This window comes from Sander vitreus, chromosome 10 (assembly GCF_031162955.1).
Source record: "Sander vitreus isolate 19-12246 chromosome 10, sanVit1, whole genome shotgun sequence".
Taxonomy (NCBI): Eukaryota; Metazoa; Chordata; class Actinopteri; order Perciformes; family Percidae; genus Sander; species Sander vitreus.
The window spans coordinates 11,092,576-11,114,540 of NC_135864.1; the positions used below are offsets into that span (position 1 = coordinate 11,092,576).

The 21,965-nt window shown below is 41.0% G+C and overlaps 1 protein-coding gene across 7 annotated transcripts in view; it reads left to right on the forward strand.

Annotated features, from left to right (window-relative positions):
• Positions 1-21,965, forward strand: part of atp8a1 (ATPase phospholipid transporting 8A1) — a 107,825-nt gene that overhangs the window by 76,423 nt on the left and 9,437 nt on the right. For all 7 annotated transcript variants that reach the window (XM_078260224.1, XM_078260220.1, XM_078260219.1 and 4 more), the window contains 7 exons: positions 222-332; positions 7,422-7,496; positions 9,240-9,362; positions 13,532-13,610; positions 14,795-14,856; positions 15,122-15,178; positions 15,556-15,663. In XM_078260224.1, the coding sequence (XP_078116350.1) occupies positions 222-332; positions 7,422-7,496; positions 9,240-9,362; positions 13,532-13,610; positions 14,795-14,856; positions 15,122-15,178; positions 15,556-15,663 (615 nt within the window). The remainder of the gene's footprint in view (positions 1-221; positions 333-7,421; positions 7,497-9,239; positions 9,363-13,531; positions 13,611-14,794; positions 14,857-15,121; positions 15,179-15,555; positions 15,664-21,965) is intronic.

A 21,965-nucleotide genomic window follows, 5' to 3' on the forward strand; every position in this document is an offset into this window, starting at 1 on the left:
CTGGAATGTGTTAGTGAGAGTCTTTGGCTTCAATCTCATCAGTCCTCTCTGCTTGGGATGACAAAACACTGCTTCTTTCTTTAATCTTGAAGTTCCTGTAACTGCTTCAGTGTTTCAGCACTGATCTCTGATTATGAGGAACCATTAGACAGTGTACTTTACACAGACTTTTGCTATTCATGCATTTTGTCGTTTACTCCATTTCCTCCCCTCCCACACAGTTCAAATACTTGAAGAATCTACTGCTCGTCCACGGAGCCTGGAATTACAACCGTGTAGCCAAGTGTATTCTGTACTGCTTCTACAAGAATATTGTTCTCTACATCATTGAGGTAAGAAGCTCTAAGGGCTGAGAGTCATGCAATAAACCAGATCTTAACGCAAAGCTTTAAAATGTATTCACGTCATGATTAGGTGTAAAGGCAAAGATTCCTTGTTAGAGTTTCCGTGTTTGTATTTCTGTTGACTGGCCCTTCACATTACCTACCAGTTGGTGCGGCTCCTGGGTGAATAGTTTGTTTTGACATACCGAGACAGAATATACACACACACACACACACACACACACACACACACACACACACACACAAACGTGCGTTTCACTATCTTTGTGGGGAACCGTCATTGACAATGCATTCCCTAGCCCCTTACCCTAACCTTAACCATCATAACTAAATGCCTTAACTTAACCCTTACCCTCACCCTAACCATAACCTAATTCTAATCCTAATCCTATAACCAAGTCTTAACCGTCAAACAGCCCTTTAAAGTTGTGGGGTCCAGCATTTTGGCCCCACAAAGCTGTCCGGACCCCACAAGTATACTGTATTCCCGGTTGTTGGACCCCACGAATATAGTTAAACAAGAACACACACACACACACACTCGATATGAGGGGAAAACTACATCTAATGAACTGGAAGTCTGCCTTTCAGTAGTCTATATCCGTGACGTTCCACTTCCAGGGTTGCTCCGGTGCCGCAGGAAATACCGCCGGATGCATGTATGCCCGTTTCCATCTGCTTTCTTTTTGTTGGAATTTTAAAGTGCTCATATTATGCTTTTTGGCTTTTCCCCTTTTCTTTATTGTGTTATATATCTTTTTGTGCACGTTATAGGTTTACTAAGTGAAAAAGTCCAAAGTCCACCACAAAGGGACTTACCATCTCCAACAGAAAACACTGTTCACAAACTGCTCCAAACAGCTCTATTGTAGTCCTGCCTTTACATCCGTGACAAACATGCGTCACTTTGTAACACACGTTATACTGCTCGCCTAGCTGCTAGCGTGGCACGCCTTCATATTCTGCAACTGACCAGCTAGCAGTGCTTACCTAGGTACTGTGCATGTGCATGTCCCAACAAAGATGGAATAAAAGTGTGATGCCTTACTCTGTAGCTAAAACAGAGAGCTCAACACACAGGGTGAAAAGAGGAGCTGCAGCAATGTGCAGTACAACAAAAGTATAGTGTTTTTTGAAAATTAAACCACATAAACCTATTCTGGTACAACCTCTGAATACAATTATGAACCTCAAAATGAGCATAATATGAACACTTTAAACTCCGATGGATTATGAGGACTATGGTTAACTGCTCCTCAGATCTCTGCATGGTAAATTGAGACAGCTAGCTAGACTATTTTTCCAATCTGAGTTTTCTCTTGCAAAACAAAACAATGTCATTTTTATGTAAAGCACATAGTGTTGCATTTTATAATGTATGAAATGTGCTATATAAATACATTTGACTTGACCTCTATAGGATGGTGAATTAAAACACTGACTTTTTGATCAGCCCTGTAATTATTAATGTTTTACTGTACTGATGATCCAGGAATATTTGCTTTGGATGGAAAATTATGAGCAGGTAATACATGTCTGTTCATAGCCACCCAGCACTCCTCTCCTTGTACATCAATGGATGATGGTTAGGAAGGTTCACACACATGTTACTCCAAACATCGGTATGTTGGTGTGCGGTAGGTTTGATGGCATTTAACAGATACCAGACCCAGTGCTGATTGCAGGTTCAGAGCTATAACCAAGAATGACCAGACAGGTTAAGTGCTTCCTATCAGCAGCAGCTTTATCATCGGGAGTGCTCAGATGTTTTGATCCACCGGCCATGCACTTTTCTGGCGGAAGCAGCAGCTATAGCTTTGCATCTTCTTAAATTCTAATTCAGAAGTCAGGCCGCCATTGTAAATAAGAACCTGTTCTTAATGACTTGCCTGTAAAAAAATAAAGGTGAAAAAAAACACTTTGTCCCACACTACATATCAGGATGTTTTAATGGAGACTGCTGTAATACATGTAATATACTTACATTGGAGACATATGTGTATAAGAATAAAATGTGCTCTTATTGCAAGTTGAATACCAGTGCATTTCTGCAGTACTTTTTTGTTTGTTAATTAGATACAATAGAAACTTTATTGTGGAAATATGTGAAAAAATTGTCTTGGCTTTACCAAATAGCATAAATTGCAAATAAAAACAAGACAAGCAAGGACACATATCAAAAACAGAACAAAAGAAAAAACCCTTCTTGAGGGGGCCCAGTAGCCATAGAAAGTAAGTGATTTACAGACTTCTTCTGCCTTTGCGCTCTGAAAAGAGGACAATTTAGAGAGTGCTCCCTGGCCATGGTATGCGGTGGCAAAAAAAAAGATCAGCCACGTTTTTTAAAATATCATCACCACATAACATGTCATGGAAATATGAGCACTTTAAAGTTGTCTTTTGTTCATCCTCTTTCTGTGACACTTGACCTCTGATCTCATTCTTGTTTATATACTCTACCATGGAGAATCAGTAGACTACCTTTTACATTCCAGCATGTCTGCTTCTGGCTTATTGTGACCTGAAGTGAAAAGAGGGCAGTTGGTCTCTTTCCAGAATATAACTGCACTAATAGGAACTGCAACTGTTTGATCATGCTACCCTTTTTCCAGATAAGGTCAAACACCACGCTACTCACCATACTACGAATGCAGATCCAAAATTAAATTAAATTTAAAGCTAATAGAATTTTCTGTCTGCAAAAACATGTGTGCTTGAATGTTGAATTTCTTTCATTTTCATCCCTGTTTTTAACCATGTTAAGACAATTTGCTATTGAAATCAAAAAGAGGTGGCACAACTTCTAATGTATACATTACATACATTCAAGACTGTGCAAACCCTTGTCTTTCCCCCCCTTTTTTTTACTTTTTTCCCTTCATTTGAATTCTAGTCTGGCTCAATGGATGTACAATGCTGGGATAAAGCCTGACAGGATGTTTTCCCTTTCTCGCTTTCTCTGCTATCGGGGCTTAGCTCCGCCCAAAACGGTTGTGAATGATTTTAAGAAATACAAACAAGCCAGAGAGTTTTTCCCCCCCCTCCGTCTTAGAATAGATAGGTGGTATAGTCAGACCATTATCCAGTGCTAACACAGCACTGTGGAGATAGGTCTGACCTATTTAAATCCTAGCTGGACCTGTATGCCACAATGACATCAAAACCTGTTCAAAATTCCTCTTAACATTGTTTATCCATTTATTTGTGTGTCCAACTACTATTAAGCATACCATAGCCTTTTTCAAAGCAGGTATTTTCCTACAATTGGAACATAACAGCTATAGTTCTGTCTGCAGGGCGAGCTTCTTTCTAGCACACCTTTTGTTGCTCTCTGAAAACATAACTCCCCCTCCCCCCTGTGCTACGCTCCTTCAGGGGATTCAAGTAAATAATAGGAAATTTCTTCACTTTTAGGCTGCTTCAATATTTAAAATGTCCCTGTTTTGTAAGAACCTGGTATCTAACACACCAGCAACCCCGGGGTATGGCTAAAAGCTGCATTTGTTGCACTAATAGGTTTACTTTTGTGCTTGCATGTTTTTCTCGTCGACTCCCAGGCTACCTTGCAAGGAGAGAATCAGGGATGTTGACAGGAATTTTACCTTTTTTGTTCGTAGCACCATTGTCTGTTACAGTGTGTGTTACAACTTGAATACCAGGACTGGGAGCCTCTTTTCGTCTCCCTCTCTTTCCACTGGGTCTTTGGTTCTTTTTAAGAGACATAGAGTAGGATTGGATTGGTGAAGGATTCTGGGGCTATTGTGGAAGACATGAATGTGAGCGCAACTGTGTCTGAGGCTCTTGGAACAGTTGTATGATGATTCAAGATTTTCTGTGACTTTCTGAGGGTCAATTGTGAGTCAGAATGTAAGGCTGTCCCTTCAGTGGATGATTGACTGACAGCTGGAACTGCTTCACAGTGTTTCCTTTGGCTTTCCGCATGCTGTCGATTTTGGTTTTCAACTTTGTCCTAATCAGTTAGAGAACAGTTCAACCATGATCATGCTTGAAACATGACTATCTATCTAATTGAAAAAAGCGGTTATAAAATAACTCAAATATTTTTTAAACAATACGGCCCAGTGCTTTACGAACTTAAAGCAGAATTCATAACTCCTACTTTGTTACACATTACCATTACCATTAACTAAAGGACAGGAGTGAAAAGAAATGAATTCAGTCACATTCAAGCTAAGAGACCTTTCCAAAGGAGCAACTTCATTTAAATGACCGATCCAGCTGGCCACTCATGTTTGATTGACAATTTGCCAGGGTGCTACAGAGGGGGCTGATGGACAAGTGGCATTTATGAGGCAATTATATCAAAGCTCATTCAGTGCGGCTCAGTGTAGTTAGAGACGGCTCAGAGTTTCAGAGCAAAGCTTGCCGACCATTGCACACTGAATGAAACCACGGAGGCCGTGCCTGGCATTGTAAGACCGCTTGTGTTTGTAGCTCCACATATTTCCAGCATATTTATCAGCTCTCTTTATGTCCCTTTACATTCTTTGCTTGCTTTGTGTATGCATGCCATTAGCAATTCTGCAGTACTAAGCTTAAGAGTATCAGGACTCGCATTGTTGGGGACTTATGTCATGCTCCCCCCACCCCTTCAACCCACAGCCACTTCTAGACAAGGCCTGCAGAGCTGTGGAGCAGCCTTGGAATCAATGATTTTTGATTCATTGATGAATATGCATAAAGTCTTATCGGCTAGCCACTGCCCAATCCCTCTTTTCTTAACTCCTGCTTCCCTCCAGTACTGTTTTTCATGATGTGCAGTCGGGGAGAGAGGCCAGCCACACCCCTCCGTTGAGTGGCACTCAATGAGGAGAAGAAAAGAGGAAGAAAAATCCTGCCTGCTACTTCCCCTAATGAGCAAATCAATGCATCTGTCCCTCAAGAGATGAGAGAGGGAGAAAGAGAGAGAAGCTATTGGGACCCCAAGGACCAGGCCAAAACACTCACACAGAGGCAGTTACCACATGCTATGAATAGGAGCCTTTTTTTGACTTAGCACAACAATATATCAGCCCAGAGCCTCTCATTGGGCAGAGCTGTAATTAATTCAGCAGTTTGACCTACTTGCTAGCCTCTCATTGCCATTGCTTGAGCCACGCTAATGGTTGAATCCGCTTCATGGCTTGGGTTTCATCTGCATATAACCCATAGCAACGGCATCTGAATGTATTTTCAGGAAGCCAAGACCTAAAACACCTAAAACTATTCTTGCACTGCCAACAGATGTACTGCACACCTCCTGTTTTTCATGGTTACAGAACCACATGGTCCCAGATTTGAGTGAACATTCCACGTGAATTTGAAAACAGGCCCCCTCATATAAAAGAAACAACATCATGGTAGAGTGCACCAAATGGAGAGGAGGGTTGGATCTGTGATGGGTGGGTGTGGCAGAGGGGAGTTGAGGGGCAGGGTCTGGGGGCACACACATAAACACAGGCCTTGTCTATAGCCCCCCCCCCTCCCCCCACACACACACACACACACACACACACACACACACACACACACACCTCACCAAGGGAATGAAGGGTGGGTGAGTGGGGGGTGACAGACATTTGTTTTCATGCATATGCTTACACGATTAAATGGAAAGGGCTAGTGGCAGATTGGTATTGGGCGTGTAGAGAGTGGCAGCGGGCGGGTGGGGCCTTCAAATAGGCTTTGTCCCAATCTGAGAATTTGTAGCAGTTCATGCTTTCATAATGAAGTTAAATGAAGCGAGGAAATGCTTGGTTGGCCATGGCCAAAACACAGTACCCTGATGTTCCCTTGACATATCCGACATTAGCAAGAGGTGGTTTGGGACAACAAAGTGTCAATTTCTGATTCACTGTCAGTATACAAGCAATTTTCAGATTGTACAGTACATGCAGTTTTTCTCCAGGAAATGTCAGACAAATCTGCTTTACAACAATTTAAAAGAATTCACACATGCCATTTTTCCTACTAGATACTGTAACTCAACTTCTCTACTGCACGCTCATATAGTTAATTTACAATACCTAGCTCCTGTCCTGATCTTAGAGGCATTGTTTTGTTCAGGTAAGTATGACTAATCAAGATATGTGATAAGTCTCTTCACCACCCAGCATATGGTTTACATTACCTCTATCTCCCTTTCCTGACATAATATATCAAAATCTCCATCATTCAGAGTCCCACAGCCCTGACTCTGCCCCTATAACTAACCTCGTCTGTCACCCACTTGTCTTTAGGAGGATCAAGGAGGGAAATAGTGGGCTTGATAAATGTTTGTAGGTAATCCCGTGATGAATCCAGTCGGCAATTTGCATCGTGGAGGTGGCATCTGGAGGTCTAGGCTTTCCCACTGTCGTTCATTTTTCCCTGATTTGTTTTAATGTGGCCTACCTCTGCCTTTCCTGAGTTTAAAACCTGGCTAACTTAGACTAATGACATGTTAACCACAGGTCAGCACTTCAAACAAACCCACATTAGTTTTACGATAATTTTGTTTTGAATTGACAGGAAAAATTTATTTTTCCTGCTTTACTCCCAAAACGAACATTATTGTGAGATGCATCAGCCTTGCAACGATTTTAAAGATATATTAGAAGTCGCTGCTCACTCTTTCATTACTTTTTTACAATTTTTTAGATTATAAGAGATCCTGCAGTCTCTTTCTGAAGTATCTGTTGACATAAGACAGTAAAGAACGTAGTGTGACAGAAAAATGGGTTGTTAGTTTGTAGACATAGTGAGCCCTTCTCAAAGCTGATAATGGTAACCATTCACTCTTACTATCACTAATGGAAAGCATATACTGAAGAAGCAAATTTGAAACACTACAGAGATTTGGTGTTTTCATCATATAGTTTGAGTGAAGCCTACAGTATAAAATTCATGACTAAGTGTGTTAATGTTCAAAATGTCAGTAATGGGAAAGGGAGATGTGAGTATTTTGGATATAAACCATCCTTGTCATTTTGGTTTAAATATAAACTGTGTTATTGATAGAACTGTTGCACCACCATTGCTTTCTGTTTTTATTTTTGCTGCTCTAACTCTTTCTTCATGTGATCTTGACTCCCTTAGATCTGGTTCGCGTTCGTCAATGGCTTCTCAGGCCAGATCCTGTTTGAACGCTGGTGCATTGGTTTATACAACGTGGTGAGTGTTAATAAAATGTACTATACAAAGAGCCCACTTTACTACTTTACCCCATTGTTCTCTGCCATAGAACTGATTTGCTGTGGTGTCCCAAAACTGATCCCTTTGTTGCGTGACTATGTCATCAACATCTTGAAAAATATCTCCATTATTTATGACCTGTTGTCAAGTCCATATTCCCTCTGTGCCCTAAACTATGTACTGAATACGAAAGAACAACATTTGCGTTTGCCCCAAAGAGTGTAGTTAGCAAGGGCAGCTAAGTTTGAATGATAAAAAGAATAGGAAGAATGGAGCAGCAACTGAACGGGCTGCTGATGTAGGGGGTCCCTCAGGGCTCTTTAATGGGACCACTCCTAATGAACTCATATTTCATATCTGTCATGAATTAAGTAGAAGTAAAACATGTGCATCTGCAAGTCTGATCTTTAATACCATGGCATTAAGCCCACAAGGAGTTGATATGTAACTTTAAACTGTTTATTAAAATCAACTCAATTCAATAAACAAAAATGAATGAGAGAAGTGTGAAGTGAAATTTCCCCGCATTCCTGATCGGGACAAACTTTCAAGTGAGAAGGATATTTCAACAGCCCTGCCTTTTGCATTCATTTAATAATAAACCACCTTACATACAGTACTGTATTTGGGGGGTGGGAAGAGGGTTCAGTCTTTCACTTTATACAAAAACTGAGGGAATTCCTCCGGCTCAGTGGGAGTCTGCCGGAAGCAGTGGGCTGAATCTGACCATCAATGGAGATCTTCCTGGGCCTGGCTCTGAATAAGAAAGGAGCCCAGTGGAGCATGTCCTGTGGCCCGCTGGTCCTGCAGACTCCTACTCCAGATGGGCTTCAGGGAACTCACACCAACTGACCCACTGAGCCCCCTAGCCACACAATACCATCACTCCTCTCTCAGCAGCTGCCATACAGAACAACATTACAACACCACTAAGAATGTACACTTTAGCTAGGCTTAAATACCCACTTCTTAGTCAAGAGCATCGCAGATGTTCATTGGAGATGGATTTTGCATATGAACAGACTTGAAGCATGACAAATCAAAATAAGAAACCCTAAATGGTTTTAAGGTCAATTGTCTTCAATGATATAAAATAAAGAATGGGAAAATTGGAGAACAAAATGAAGCAAATTCTTCTGTAAATGTAACCTACTATGTGGAGATGGTGGCTATGATGAAGACGGGCATCTACCATAAGTAACAATTAGACATTCAATTACACTATTTAACCTCTGCATACTAACATAGTAGTGTTGTGAATTTGGTGAAGTTTGCAAAGTGATTTTGGCTTTTGGTTGCATGAATATTTTCCCTTTACGGTTCAGTAGGTAACTTTTATAAAAAAAATAACTTTTTGGCATTTGCACGATTCAACCTCACCCGAAGGGAAACAACCAATTAGAGCCGAGGAGTCGCAACGCAGTGTCAGTCACTGCACTTAAACTCCGATCAAACTAGTCAGAGCTGATCAACTATAAATCAAGATTCTGCAAAAGCATGGGGACCTTTTGACTTGAGATTGTTTTTTCACACATACAGTTTCCATGATCAAGATTGAATTGTCATGCTTAACAATGTTTTAGACGATTCGTATTTGAAGGTCATCACTTCTAAGTTCAGAACAATAAAAGAGGTGACCATTTGTGTGGGTTTCATTTGTTGGAAAATTATGGAGACATAAAATTCACTGATGTTTCTCTCTGTGTGTTTTTCCTTATGCAGATCTTTACTGCTCTGCCGCCTCTCACTTTGGGAATATTTGAGCGCTCCTGCAGAAAAGAGAACATGCTGAAATACCCAGAACTCTACAAAACCTCCCAGAATGCAATGGGCTTTAATACCAAGGTAACACTAGTCTCAATCACATGTTCTTTATTTGCACACACCACTAGATGTAAATGCTATTAGATGACATTGTTATTATTCCCACTTTAGTCTTTTTGTTGCAGTTATTTGTTGTTATCTTGAGGACTTTCTTTTTTAAGTGTTTTCTGGTCTCTGTCCTGCTCTTTGCAGCTACAGTAACATACTTTCTTGATATGGAGCTGTCAAGTTTCTCCAACTCTAGTGCATATTGTAAGCAAATATCTCTTTACCTCAGATGATCTTTTTTGTTCAACTTCTAAAAGAGGAGTATCATTACCTGCCATTTTTGTAACTTTGTAAAACTCAACTGGTATTATGTGTCACCAAACACTCACAATTTGGTATATTTCCACTGTATCATCTAAAGTTGAGAATTAATGTTGTGCTCCACCACACAAATGAGGAGGTCAAATGTTCCAGCTCCTACAACCAATTAACATCAAATTAATTAAGATGTTCTTGTCATGTTGTTGTTGTTCAGGACTGATCGTCTCCCGTCACAGTGACCTGGCAGCTGTAGTCAGTGGGTCTCCAGTCGTAGCCTTGTTTGGCCTGGCTTGACCTGTTCTGTCTGGTTGCAGGGGCTGTCCATTAGCTTTCCCCCGCTGGTAATGAAGATGTCTCCTTCTTTCTCCATGCTAAACCAGATCCCTACTCCCTCCTCACAGGCGTGGTGACCTGGTTAGCACAGCATGGAGGTGGATTAAAGACGGATTGGCCATGGCGGTCAGGGGCAGGAAAGGTCAGATGGCTTGGGGTAGGCAGCAGAATTAATAGGGGGAGAGAGGGAATAGAGAGAGTGTGCTGTCATTGTGTGACAGGGTTTGTTGCGGAAAATTATGCAATTTGTTTAAGTGAGGTGGTAGTTTGTTCTCAGAGCAAAGCTGTCAGTTTGAGTTTAACTCATCCAGGACCACACTGAATGTGTGAAATAAGTTTCCATCTTAATTTTTACTGAGCCATGACTACTTACTTATGTTAAAAGAGGCACTTTTCAGATTGACCAAGTAAAGTATAAATAAAACATAAGGTTTATTAGTCACGAAGAGTTAGCCCATTGAAACCTAGTCTATTAAAGACAAATCCTCTATATTTCTCAAACAAAATTCATTGAAAACACATTTTTCGAAACTTAATGTCTCTTGAGCTACGACAATTAGTTGATTCATCGATTAGTTGATTGACAGTAAATGAGTTTGCATCTACTGCTTTTGGTCATTTTTGTTTGAGAAAACCAAAGTGAACAAGCAAATGTCATACATGTATATGATAGTTAACTCAATATCTTTGGGTTTTTAACTGTTGTTCCAAGGAAACATGCACTTTGAATACATCACCCCGGGCTGTGGGGAATTCTAACAAAATTACAAAAGACTTAGCTTGTAAAGTCACAAATGATTTATGAACACACTGTAGGTCATTAGATGAGTTAATTTAAGTAAATCCACTGCTTGCTATAGCCCGGATTGTTTTTCATAATTAAAGAAAGCTGAAGAAATAGAGGTAAATTGGTTGCAAAACAGACATGCTATACACAGAATAAGTGCTATTTGTTCTCTGTAGATGAATTGTCTTTATTCCATCAATTAAACAGTTGATCAGAGAGAATATTTTCCTCACAACTGCTGAATTAATCGTCCAAATTTCTTTTGAATTCTGTAGTAGGTTGGACTTTCCCTTCATTAACATTTTTGAAGACTTTCAAAGTCTGCCAAAAAAGGGTCATAAAAGTATGCGTCTGATAATTAGAAGCAAATGAACCTCAATTTTGTTTGGGCCACATTTTCCAAAACCCATAAATGATGACTCGGCCAGGTCAGCAGGTTGTTTTTTCTGGCTTGTCCACTCTTTTCCCGAGATATTTTCCTTGCAGCTGGCCCGAGGCGAGGCGAGAAAATCCAGCAGGAATTTGGCCCCTCCAAGCCTGTCTTTCTGCACGCCTGGCTCTTTTGTACACAACAGATACTGTCTTTATGAATTAAAGCTGTTTGTGTTGAGGTGAGAGAAGGGAGTGACTGAGGGTGTTAGAAACTCAAGGCGTGGCTTTAACTGTGCTGCCCGTTTACTTTTAATTACATATACCTGACACTTAAGTCACTCTAATAAACCAGGCTCCCCTTCATGTGATTGTTGTAATTACAGTAGTTTACCTGCTATCACTCTTACTATTGATCACCTCTTATACAGCACCTTTCCCTCTCCTCTATTTCTTCCTCCCTTTCCCTTCTTACATCACTGGTTCAAAAAGAAACGGGAAGGGGTGGGCAGCTCTGGAAATATTTGGCTCAATATTAATTACCGGCATTCATGCTTTTTTTTTTTTTTTTTTGGCAATTAGGAGTTCCACAAAGGGCAGAATCTTTACAGAACAGACTGGGCATTCATTCGGAGTGGATCCCTAGCAACTTGCTGAGATACAAGAGAAATAAAGAGAGCAGGGTGGCTGGAGAGGTGAAAGGGAGGATCCCACTGTGACAAATGATTATGAACATTTATTGATTTCATTAGCATTCATTATTGTGGCGGGGAAACTAGGGATTGTTTACAACCCAACAGTGTTTGGGAATGGGATAGTTGAGGAGGAGGGTGAAAGAGAACTGAGCCTATCAGTGGGAGGCTAATTGGCATAAACATGTGATTGTAACATTAGTGATAATTTAGTCCACATTTGACCAGAGAGATAGAAGTGTGGGGGTCGGTTTCAGCCATTTCGCGCTCAGTGTATTGGGTTTTGTCTACACAGTGGGAGGGTAAGGTAATCCTGGGGGGGGGGGGTCTGCTATGGGACTTTGTTTGGTCAATAGGAAAGGTGAGGAGGTCGTGCCACTGAGGCCAAGGTGTATTACCAAGACTCATAGTCTAGAACAAGACTTTTAATTCACTGTACCCTGTCCTGCTTTACTCCTTCTTCTCTCCCTTAGATTTTACATTCTTTCCTGGCACCTTTTTGGTATAACCATACAGTGTAAAGTAGTACTAATAGTTATTCTAAAATGACTAAAACCTTGGGAAATCCCAAGAAATTTAGACTTTCAGGGTACCCAATGTGTCTCAAATAAGATATGGTTTATGTTTTACTGACAGATTTGCTGAAGTTGTTGAAAAGGGTGTTTTTAAGGTAGCGAGCCTCTAACTTGTCGTCTGCCAAGAACCGATGATTAAAAAGAGGCCAAAGATTAAAATGTAATGTTTTTATTTTTCCTTCCCCGTTTACGCTCTGGATTTGACAGATTTTCATCCCTCAGAAGTAACACCAACGTCTGGGTCAGCACAGGGAGGAAAGGGGGCACAAATGTGTTTCATGCTACATTGCCCATTAGTGTTTTGTTTGGCTCTGGTATTTCATAATGTAAATTTGAAACAAGGTGGTTTTGGAGTGGGAGTATTGATTTAAACGACTCATCCAAAGTCTGCATGCTTGCATAAACAGACACACACGCAGACTGCGGTCCACACCACGATTTTCCAGGCCCTTAATAATGACCATGAAAACAGTTTAATCTCTGTCAGGTTTGTCAGTCTCCCTGTGTGTTTCTAAACTGATTTCTGCTTGTTTAAACTCTCCTGTCATTTATTTCTATACCAGTTAAAATTCTCGAATGACAGGGCCGAAGCCTAATGAAATGTAATGAGAGGAAACCCTCATACTAGCAGCACATATATTAATGTTGTATAATGTTCTTAACATCGAGGCGAGGATATGTATTTCAGTTTCTTATGCTCGATGCTTTTTTTTCTTTTCTTTCTGTTGAATACGGCGTAAACTTAAAAAAACAAACTAGAAGTTAAAAAACTGCTCACTGATGTTGTCCACTTGCCTTTCACTGCTCGAATACACACTCAGTAGCCTCTCTCCCCCCCCTTAACACACACTGAGGATATACAACGTGTCTGTCAGCAGGGTGGCCATTGAGCGTGGAGGCCCTGACAAAACCGCCACTTAGCCTAGCGCTGGGCTGGCACAAAGGGCCCAGGTCAGGGGTCACTTGGGAGGCTGGAGCTCCCCACACCCTTTTCTCATGCTTTTTTCTTCTCTCTGTCTCCCTCTCTCTTCTTTGAATCTCCTGCCGCCTCCAACCCCCCACCCCTCTTTTCCTCCTCCTTCCCGCCTCCTTCCTCTCCATCCTTCTCCCCTATTTTTTTTGCAGGTCTTCTGGGCCCATTGTCTGAATGGCCTCTTCCACTCCGTCATCCTCTTCTGGTTCCCCCTTAAAGCCTTCCAGCATGGTAAGTAGCTCCCAGAGACTCCACCCTCGGTGGATGAAGAGGGAGGACAGTCAAACTCACATACTTTTGTCTTAATTGGTTCTCTCTTCAACTGTCCAGTCATGAATTATATGTGTGCTCCAGCAAGAGTAACACACACTAACAAGTATATATTTATGTTCATATATCTGGCCATACTTCTGCACACAGTTCTTCATTTTTGTAAATAAACACACACCTCTGAGATACAAACTTTCCAGGTGCTTGTTCAGTGCAGACAATGATGCTTTTAATCCAAATAGACAAGTATCAGTCTCTTTGTGTGCGCAATTAAATTTAATAACTTTATTTATCTGTATAAGGTCAATTGTGCATGTTTGTGCAGATTAGGATGCAATGTTTCTATGTGCGAGTGCAGAGAGAATGGAGTTCTTAGAGCCAGTGGGTCTTGGCTTGCCAGAGGACCACACAAGCTTGTGCCTGCTCTCCAAACAAAGGCGCCGAGCCGCTTTACTCTGACTGACAGGCTGTCAGCAAAGCCTCAGCGCACACAAGACGTGACCAGCCGGAAGTAAAGGGAAAGGGAGCCTCTCTTTCTTTCTTTACTGGCAGTCACACACTGCTGATATTTTAGCCTCAGCTACAGCCCAAACTCACGTGGGCAGTTTGGATTCATATGTCTGTTAAATTTGCAGTTAATTTCAATTTTATTATTTCAGGAAATTCTTCTAACCTCTGTTTTAGGAAAAGTGTTCTCAGTAGGTTGGATTCCGATTTCAATGGCAGAATACATACCCATTTTGTCAAAAAACAGTCATGTTCTTTCTATTTCAGCAGTGAATTAGCCAGAGCATTTAATTCCTGACCATGATTAATGCACACCAATTCAGCTTTTCAGTCTTACTGATGGCTTTTCATAGAAACACTCTTTCCTAATAGTTGCGAAAGACAGAATTAACATTCCAGCCTCTAAAAGGGCAGTAATGGCAGCAGCATTTGACTGTGGTTTTCACTTCACGTTCCAATGTCCACTTTTTTGTCTCTAACAGAGTGTTTTACACTAAAGTTCACACTGAGATCTACCAAAACTAATATCCTCTGGCTCTTTACCATTTGGATCACCTAATGGAACTCTATACGAAACCCAGGAGCTGAAAAGAGACAGCTTTGGCCCTAAAAGCTTATGTTGTTGATTCCCTTCACAGATACAGTTTTTGGCAACGGAAGAACTCCAGACTATCTCCTCTTAGGCAACATGGTTTACACAGTAAGTGCACCAATCTTCTTGACATTCAGGGTTTCTGCTGTGTTAAACGGTTCAGGTGTCTGAGCCAAGCGTTGCATTTCTGTGCATAAACATCACTTGGACCTTTTATTTTGTTTGCTGATGTTTTCCATTTTTATATTGTACAGTATGTCAACAAAAATATGTACTTGTACTGAAAATTCAGTTGTGTGATACACCTCCAGTGACCGATGATAGTATTGAAGAGGGAACGGGTTTAATGTCAGTGTGATTTGTGTCTCCACAGTTTGTGGTCATCACAGTTTGTCTTAAAGCCGGCCTTGAGACCTCATCCTGGACCATGGTAAGTCGATGGCTCTATCTTCTCTCGCTTAGGTTCTGCTATCTCGATCCCGTTCCTGGATTTTATATGACCACCGATGCTTGTGACATATTTTACATTCTCTTATCTCATCTCCAAGTCTCTTTATGGTTTGTTTCCCACTGAGCTCGTAACTGTAAACCCTGTGAAATGACCGTACCGTATGGAAACTCCTTCAAGTTCCTAGAAGCCACTCAATGTGAACTTTTATGCCCAAATGATAAAAATGGCAACGAACAAGATAGTATAATGTATAAAAATGATGGCCCATATGCAATTTAGTGAAGCACAAATCTACAGTAAATTAAGAGCCCAAACTATTTCTGTTTCTTTACTGTCCTCTAAATTTCCACCAACAGTTTAGTCACATCGCCATCTGGGGAAGCATCGGCCTGTGGGTGGTGTTTTTCATTATCTACTCCTCCCTGTGGCCCCTCATTCCTCTGGCTCCCGACATGTCAGGAGAGGTGAGCACATGCATGCTACATGTACTCATACAAATGCTTACACATTTACACACACACAGTCTCTCTCTCTCTCTCTCTCTCTCTCTCTCTCTCTCTGAGGGCCAGATGTACGTACATTTGCGAATGTAGTGTTATCAGCACCATGTCCAACTCACAGAAGGCGCACGCTGTGATACTTCAGCTTATATCATATTTACCAAACCTGCAGTTCATCGGGCAATCAGCGCCTTTCTCCGCCCACTATACCGTAAATTGCGCTGTAGCAATGCGTTAAGTACTTGTGCTATGATACGGTGTGCAGTATCATAGCACGGAGTGCAGACTGCGATATTCCCACTGCTGATGCTATGACTGTTTGAAATGATCCTGATGCCAATACTATACGCTGAGTCTGAGATTCAATGTCATCTTTGATTTCTTCCAGTACCTGTAATATTGCATGGCTGCTTAATCTGTAACGCTTAATGATTTTGTGTTCACTCAACTGAAAAAGTGTGATCCTTGTGGCAAAAATCCTTTCAGCTCAGCCCTTTGGCCTATGTCTTCATCTTGCTCGGATTACTGCTGCCATTTCATCAGGAGGCATATGCGAGGAAACCCGCTTGCGGCTGGTTTACACCTGTTTTTAAGAGGCAGAGAATTTTCACCGCAAAATAGAGGCGCGCTGTCATGGGCGGTTTTTGTACATACTGCGGAATACATAATTGGGCACACTTTACGCTTCCCATCCCATCTCTTTATGGGAAACTCCCACTTTCCCCTTGACCCTCCCGTGAATGCATATGCATGACACGGAACAGCGCAATTTGCCATTTTCAGTTCCCACGACAGGCAGTCTGCACTTTTACCTCTGTGCTGCCTGTTTGTACATACCTCGCCATGCTTTTACGTGCACGTTGCGAAACAAATACGCCTGAAGTGGGCGCAAAAGCATTAGTACATCTGGCCCTCTGTGTCTCACAGCAACAACTTCCTCTGGTACTAAAGAAACTGCTGATATAACCATCTATCACTGACAGACCTGCAGTGCCTGATTCATTTTCTGCACACGCTGATGGGAAATGTCAGAGTTAAACTTGACACAGGTCTTTGTAAGGAGAGCCAGAGGGGTGTAAACTGTCAGACCTCTGGCTTGTGTTGCATAATGACTTAATTGGGCCAATTAGCCCAATGTTTGTGTTATTCTGCCCTCCCTCGGCTCTGAGTATCCACAGGTGACATTGAAACAGTGAAGCTAAGCAAAGAGAGGTGAGGATGTATTTGGTATACACACTGATGTCTTAGAAATCTGTCCAGCAAACACCAGGATCAGAAATTGAGTTTAAATGCACTTTAAAGTTCATTAAATATTTAAAAAAGATTAAAAGAAAATGGGCCCATGATTTTACACTGTTTACTTGTTTGAGTTATTATTTACATGTGAATGGGACTACTGTCTTGCTGGGTCACCACAGGTGGTTAATAAGAGCCTATTAACCACAGGTGACATTTCCCAGATCATTCAGAGGAAGACAATGAGGCATCTTTTCATTAAAGAACAAGAAAACAGTAGGAGGCTATTCCAAGAAACAAGCTGGCACTACACAGTATGCGGTAGAAGAAAATAGCTGTCTGTCTGGGAATCTGCATGTGTGTGTCCTGTTTGAGACAATGTTTCTGGCATGGTGTGGGGATTCAGTGAATGTGTGTAACACAACTGTGTTACACACATTCACTGAATCCCCCTCTGTAAGAACTCCTTACAGAGCTATTCGATCGTTTTTGGGAGTTCATAACTTTATAACGCCATCAGTGGTCATATTGGATGGGAAACTCCAAATGTCAGACATATATGTGAGAGGATTTGGAACAGACTTGTGAATATGTCGGAACGGCAGCTCACTAGAAAGATCTTTAACTGGGACATTTTGTATGGAAAACCAATGGATAAGTGAGGTGAAATCTTTTCCTTTTTCCAAAACATATACAGTGTAATTTTCACAGTGTTGATGTTTGGTACAGACAACTATAGTGTAGAGCCTTATTCAAAGCAGAGATTAACTAAAGTAAATAGAGTAAAAGATGTCTGTTTGCACAGTGATGATCAGGTACATTACCATTGGCTGTAAAAACAGGCAGAAAAGGCTTTGTTTGTTGTGATTTAGGTCAAATTGAATATGGAGTAATTGCTCATTATGATGATTTTAAGCAAAACTTTGACAATTTGGGTAATGCGCTAATACACTTAGTCGCTTTTTGGTGGCATAGATGAGAAGATTTGTACCACTTTCAAATCTGTCTGTTAAATATATGGCTACAGCTAGCAGATGGTTAATTTAGCATAGCATAAGGAGTGGAAACTGGCTCTGGCTCTGTCTGATGGTACCAAAAACTACCTCCCAGCACCTGGTACAAATGTGTAAGTGAGCTTTAGAGGTGCTGGTAGGCAGATTCTGTTCCCTTTGGACAGAGCCAGGTTACCCATTTCCCCCTGTTTCCAGTCTTTAAGCCAAGCTAAGCTAAGCAGCTGCTGGCTGTAGCTTCATATTTACTATGCAGAAATGAAAGTGGTCTCAATCTTCTCTTCTAACTCTCTGCCAGAAAGTACTATTCCTTTAAAGGCTACACTTTTTAGTAGAATGTCCTTAATTTCTGATCAGTTCTGCTGGTTGAATGATTATAAGGAGGAGCCTTTTTTTGCAGCATATTTGGGACAGAAGACACAATTCTTTATTTGCATTGGAGTTGTTGTATCTAATTGTAAGCTAGTAGTTAACAGTATTTTTGGCATTTGAAGTCCAAGACAGCTGGGCACTTGTATGTGCATGACACAATAAATAAATGCAACACATAAATACTCCATAAACAACATAACTTACTAACTACACATGCACAGAAATGCTCAACACACACACACACACACACACACACACACACGCAATGGGTATATTAGCTTCACTCTATCTCCTTTACGAGAAGTCTGGTGCTTTCATCCACGGCCTGCAGCACTTGACTGAAGACACTAATGGTGTCCTGTGGGTGGTTGGTAGGTAACCCTACGCCCCTGCCCCAACTCTGGGATTGCCAGTACATCATCAAACAGGGACATGTCTCTCCGAAACTTGAGAATGCATCAGAGACAACAATCTCAGCTTCCACAACCTTGTAGCCTCACATATTTCACTAAGGCCTCTTCGATGTGTACTTGAAATATTTGTGTGCTCTCAGTCCTTCTATCTGTTTTCTTTTGCTCCTTCTCTTTTACTTTTTGCATCAGCTTTTTCATCTTTGTTCTCTTTTTGTTCACCTCCCACCCCACTCCCCACCCCGCTCCCTGCCAGTCGGAAATCTGCCCGAGGGCCAACAACATAACAGACACCAGAACTCCTTTCTCCTCCTGTTTCTGCTCTCACTCACTACCCAGCTCACCGCCTTTAACAAGAGACGTTAAGCAGTGCTCAGCTTCATGTGAATGCATTCATCACTGTCAGGCTAAATATTCTTTGGACGATTGACAAGACAGGTGCAGGATCCCTCCACCGAACATACTAAAACAGCTAGTGTGCTTTTCACAGGTACTCCCAAAACTGACTTATCCCGTTTGCACCTCATAGAAGTCTGACACAGATATCAAAAGTAAATGTGAGATTATTGTGTTCATGCCATGTAATCTGCCACACTAAGCAGCTTAGCTTCACCTCAGGAGATGTCTCTGGTAGGTTCTGTCACACTGACCTGCTGACTTGCCTCTGCTATCAACACGGCTGTCTCCTGTACAGTTTATCCCTTCTCTCGCCTCGCTTCTCACACACTCCTTTTGCTATTGTTCAATTTCTGCTGCGAGCTGCACTGGAGCAACTCCCACTCAGACTCAAGTACTTATCATCAGCATATTGATTTTTTTACTCTGCAAGTGTGCGTCAGATTCTTTCAGTGATAAGAAACATTTTCAGAAAGGAATCATTTTACCAGGAAGTTTGTTGATTCGTAACGTGCCAGGAATACACTCGGGGCTTCGTATGCCTGTCTGTGAGATATTATTGAGATTAAGAGCAGGAATGAAAACAATTTCTAGAGAAAAGAGTACATTTATCAATATCTGTTTACAGGCATTTTGAAAGAGTAGTTTATATTTAAGGTCAGATTTATGTTGTTTAGCTATAGCTGAGTTATACAAGTTTAGTGTGTGTTTTTAAAACTAAAAGACAAAACAGGAATGCCAATCATAAAGAGCCTCCTTTCAAAATATATCTCCTGTTTCACTCTTTCATCAGCCATTTTGTTCGAGGTCTCTTTTCTGGTTAAATGTGCTCAGTGTCCTTTTTATTATTTTATTTGGAGTCAGGAATGATAGAATCGACATACTTATTATATGAGAAATTTGATACCATTTTGGAACTTTATCTAGCTACATTTTAATTGGTCAGTAATTTTGGTCAGCAAATTTGAGTGAAACACAGACTTCATTCATTTGATAATGTGCTGCATGAAACATGGATATAGGGGTAAGTTGCAAAATGATTAGGTCCTCAGGTTCTGTAATTCTTGTAATGAAGCCACAGATTTAAAAAGCCGATGTCAGGTATCCTTTTACTGCTTTGGTATTGCACTTCATGAAGGATCATAGCAGTGTTTTGTTTTGCACATTTGTGTGTGTGTGTGTGTGTGTGTGTGTGTGTGTGTGTGTGTGTGTGTGTGTGTGTGTGTGTGTGTGTGTGTGAGACTTGAAACTTGCTTAAGACAAGTAATTCATCATAGTTAACATGAAGACATCTTTGGTTTTCAGTCATGTTTAATTATTATTATTTGCAGTGTACCTGATCCATGTGCTCCAACATGCAGAATTCCCCAATACAGCAAAAACACTGCTAGTGATAGATGATTTACCCTTAATATAGTCTTTCAAATAAATGGTCTAAAGATTGGGATAAGTATACAAATATAATATATAGCAGAGCTATTCTTCTTCTAGGGATCAAAAAAGTTACAGATTTTTAAACTTTTCAAAGACCCAGTGATGGAATTACTGACCCCTGTTCATCACTGCTGTTGACTTAGTCCCTCGGTGGTACTTGTGGAATCCTTTTGGTCCTTCTTTAAGACTCATGAGCCTGTCGTATGGGAGGTTTTGTTAAACTCTTGTACCCAGATGTCTTCGTCCTCCCTCGGCTAATGATTGATAAAAACCACAGCACATGGTTAGTGTAATACCTGACCATGGTGTACAGTATTGGTGAGAATAACAGTTTTAATCTGCTGATCACACACTGTAAATCGCATGTGTGTAGTTGTGGCTGTGAGACTGCTGAGTTACAAGTGTTAATGTAAGGAATTTATTTTCTCTGTTTTCCTAGTCGGTGTCTTGCTGTCTTTGTCAGGCAACACACTGAGAGCATGGAGTGGATGAAAAACCTAACTGAGAAAGTCATTGTTTGCTTTACACATTGACCCTTTTTTTGGGGGAGGGGGGGGTTTGGTTGATTTGTTTCTGCTGATGATGTTTGGGGAATTTGGATTTGCCTTGTCCAAGCAAAGCTGCCTTTTTGCTCTTTTTTTAATTTGTTTTCTTAGTAATGTTTTGCTTTTAATGCTCTTTCTTTGACTGAGCATGCTTCTTTCTGTCATGCTCAGTCATTTGGTTCTCTATGCTCTGTTTGCAACCCATTTATCCATAAGAAGCTAAGTATTCACAAGAAAGTATGTTGAGGATTGGAGCCCCATTTGGCCAAATGTTTAGTTTCATCTTCAATTTCCCTCCTCTCCTTGAAGCCAGCATGTTTGTGTGCATTCAGCCAATTGGATAATCAACATGGATAGATGCAGACCAAAGTAAAGTCTGAGACAGGATTCAGCTGATTCTAACCCTTCTCCTCTCAGTCTACCTAATACAAAATGTTATATAAATACAAAGAAGCTCTGTGCATTCAGGAAGCTAGTGCTTGAATATTAGCAGATCTGGGATGTCGTGCAGCTGCTCGAGTTTTATGAAGTTGGGTTTTCTTAGTCTTGTTTGCTGAATCCAGAGAATACTATAGACCTGTGGGGTGAATAGTGAAGTAGTGAATTACCTAAATTTACATTAACCATTACAGTGGCAGGCATTAACATAATTCAAACTGCTGAGACTACAGGCTTTCCTAAACATGATCAGCCAGGTGTCAGATTTCCCTGATCAAGCTTTCCTGGAAAAGGAAAGTGTGAAACACTTGGTCTGGTTTGCTCGATACCCTTCCACATATTTTCCAAAGTTTAGTCATCTTTCAATAAAGTTACAGTATTTTCATGTTCTTCAGTTTTAAACATGTATTTGAACATAGCAGATT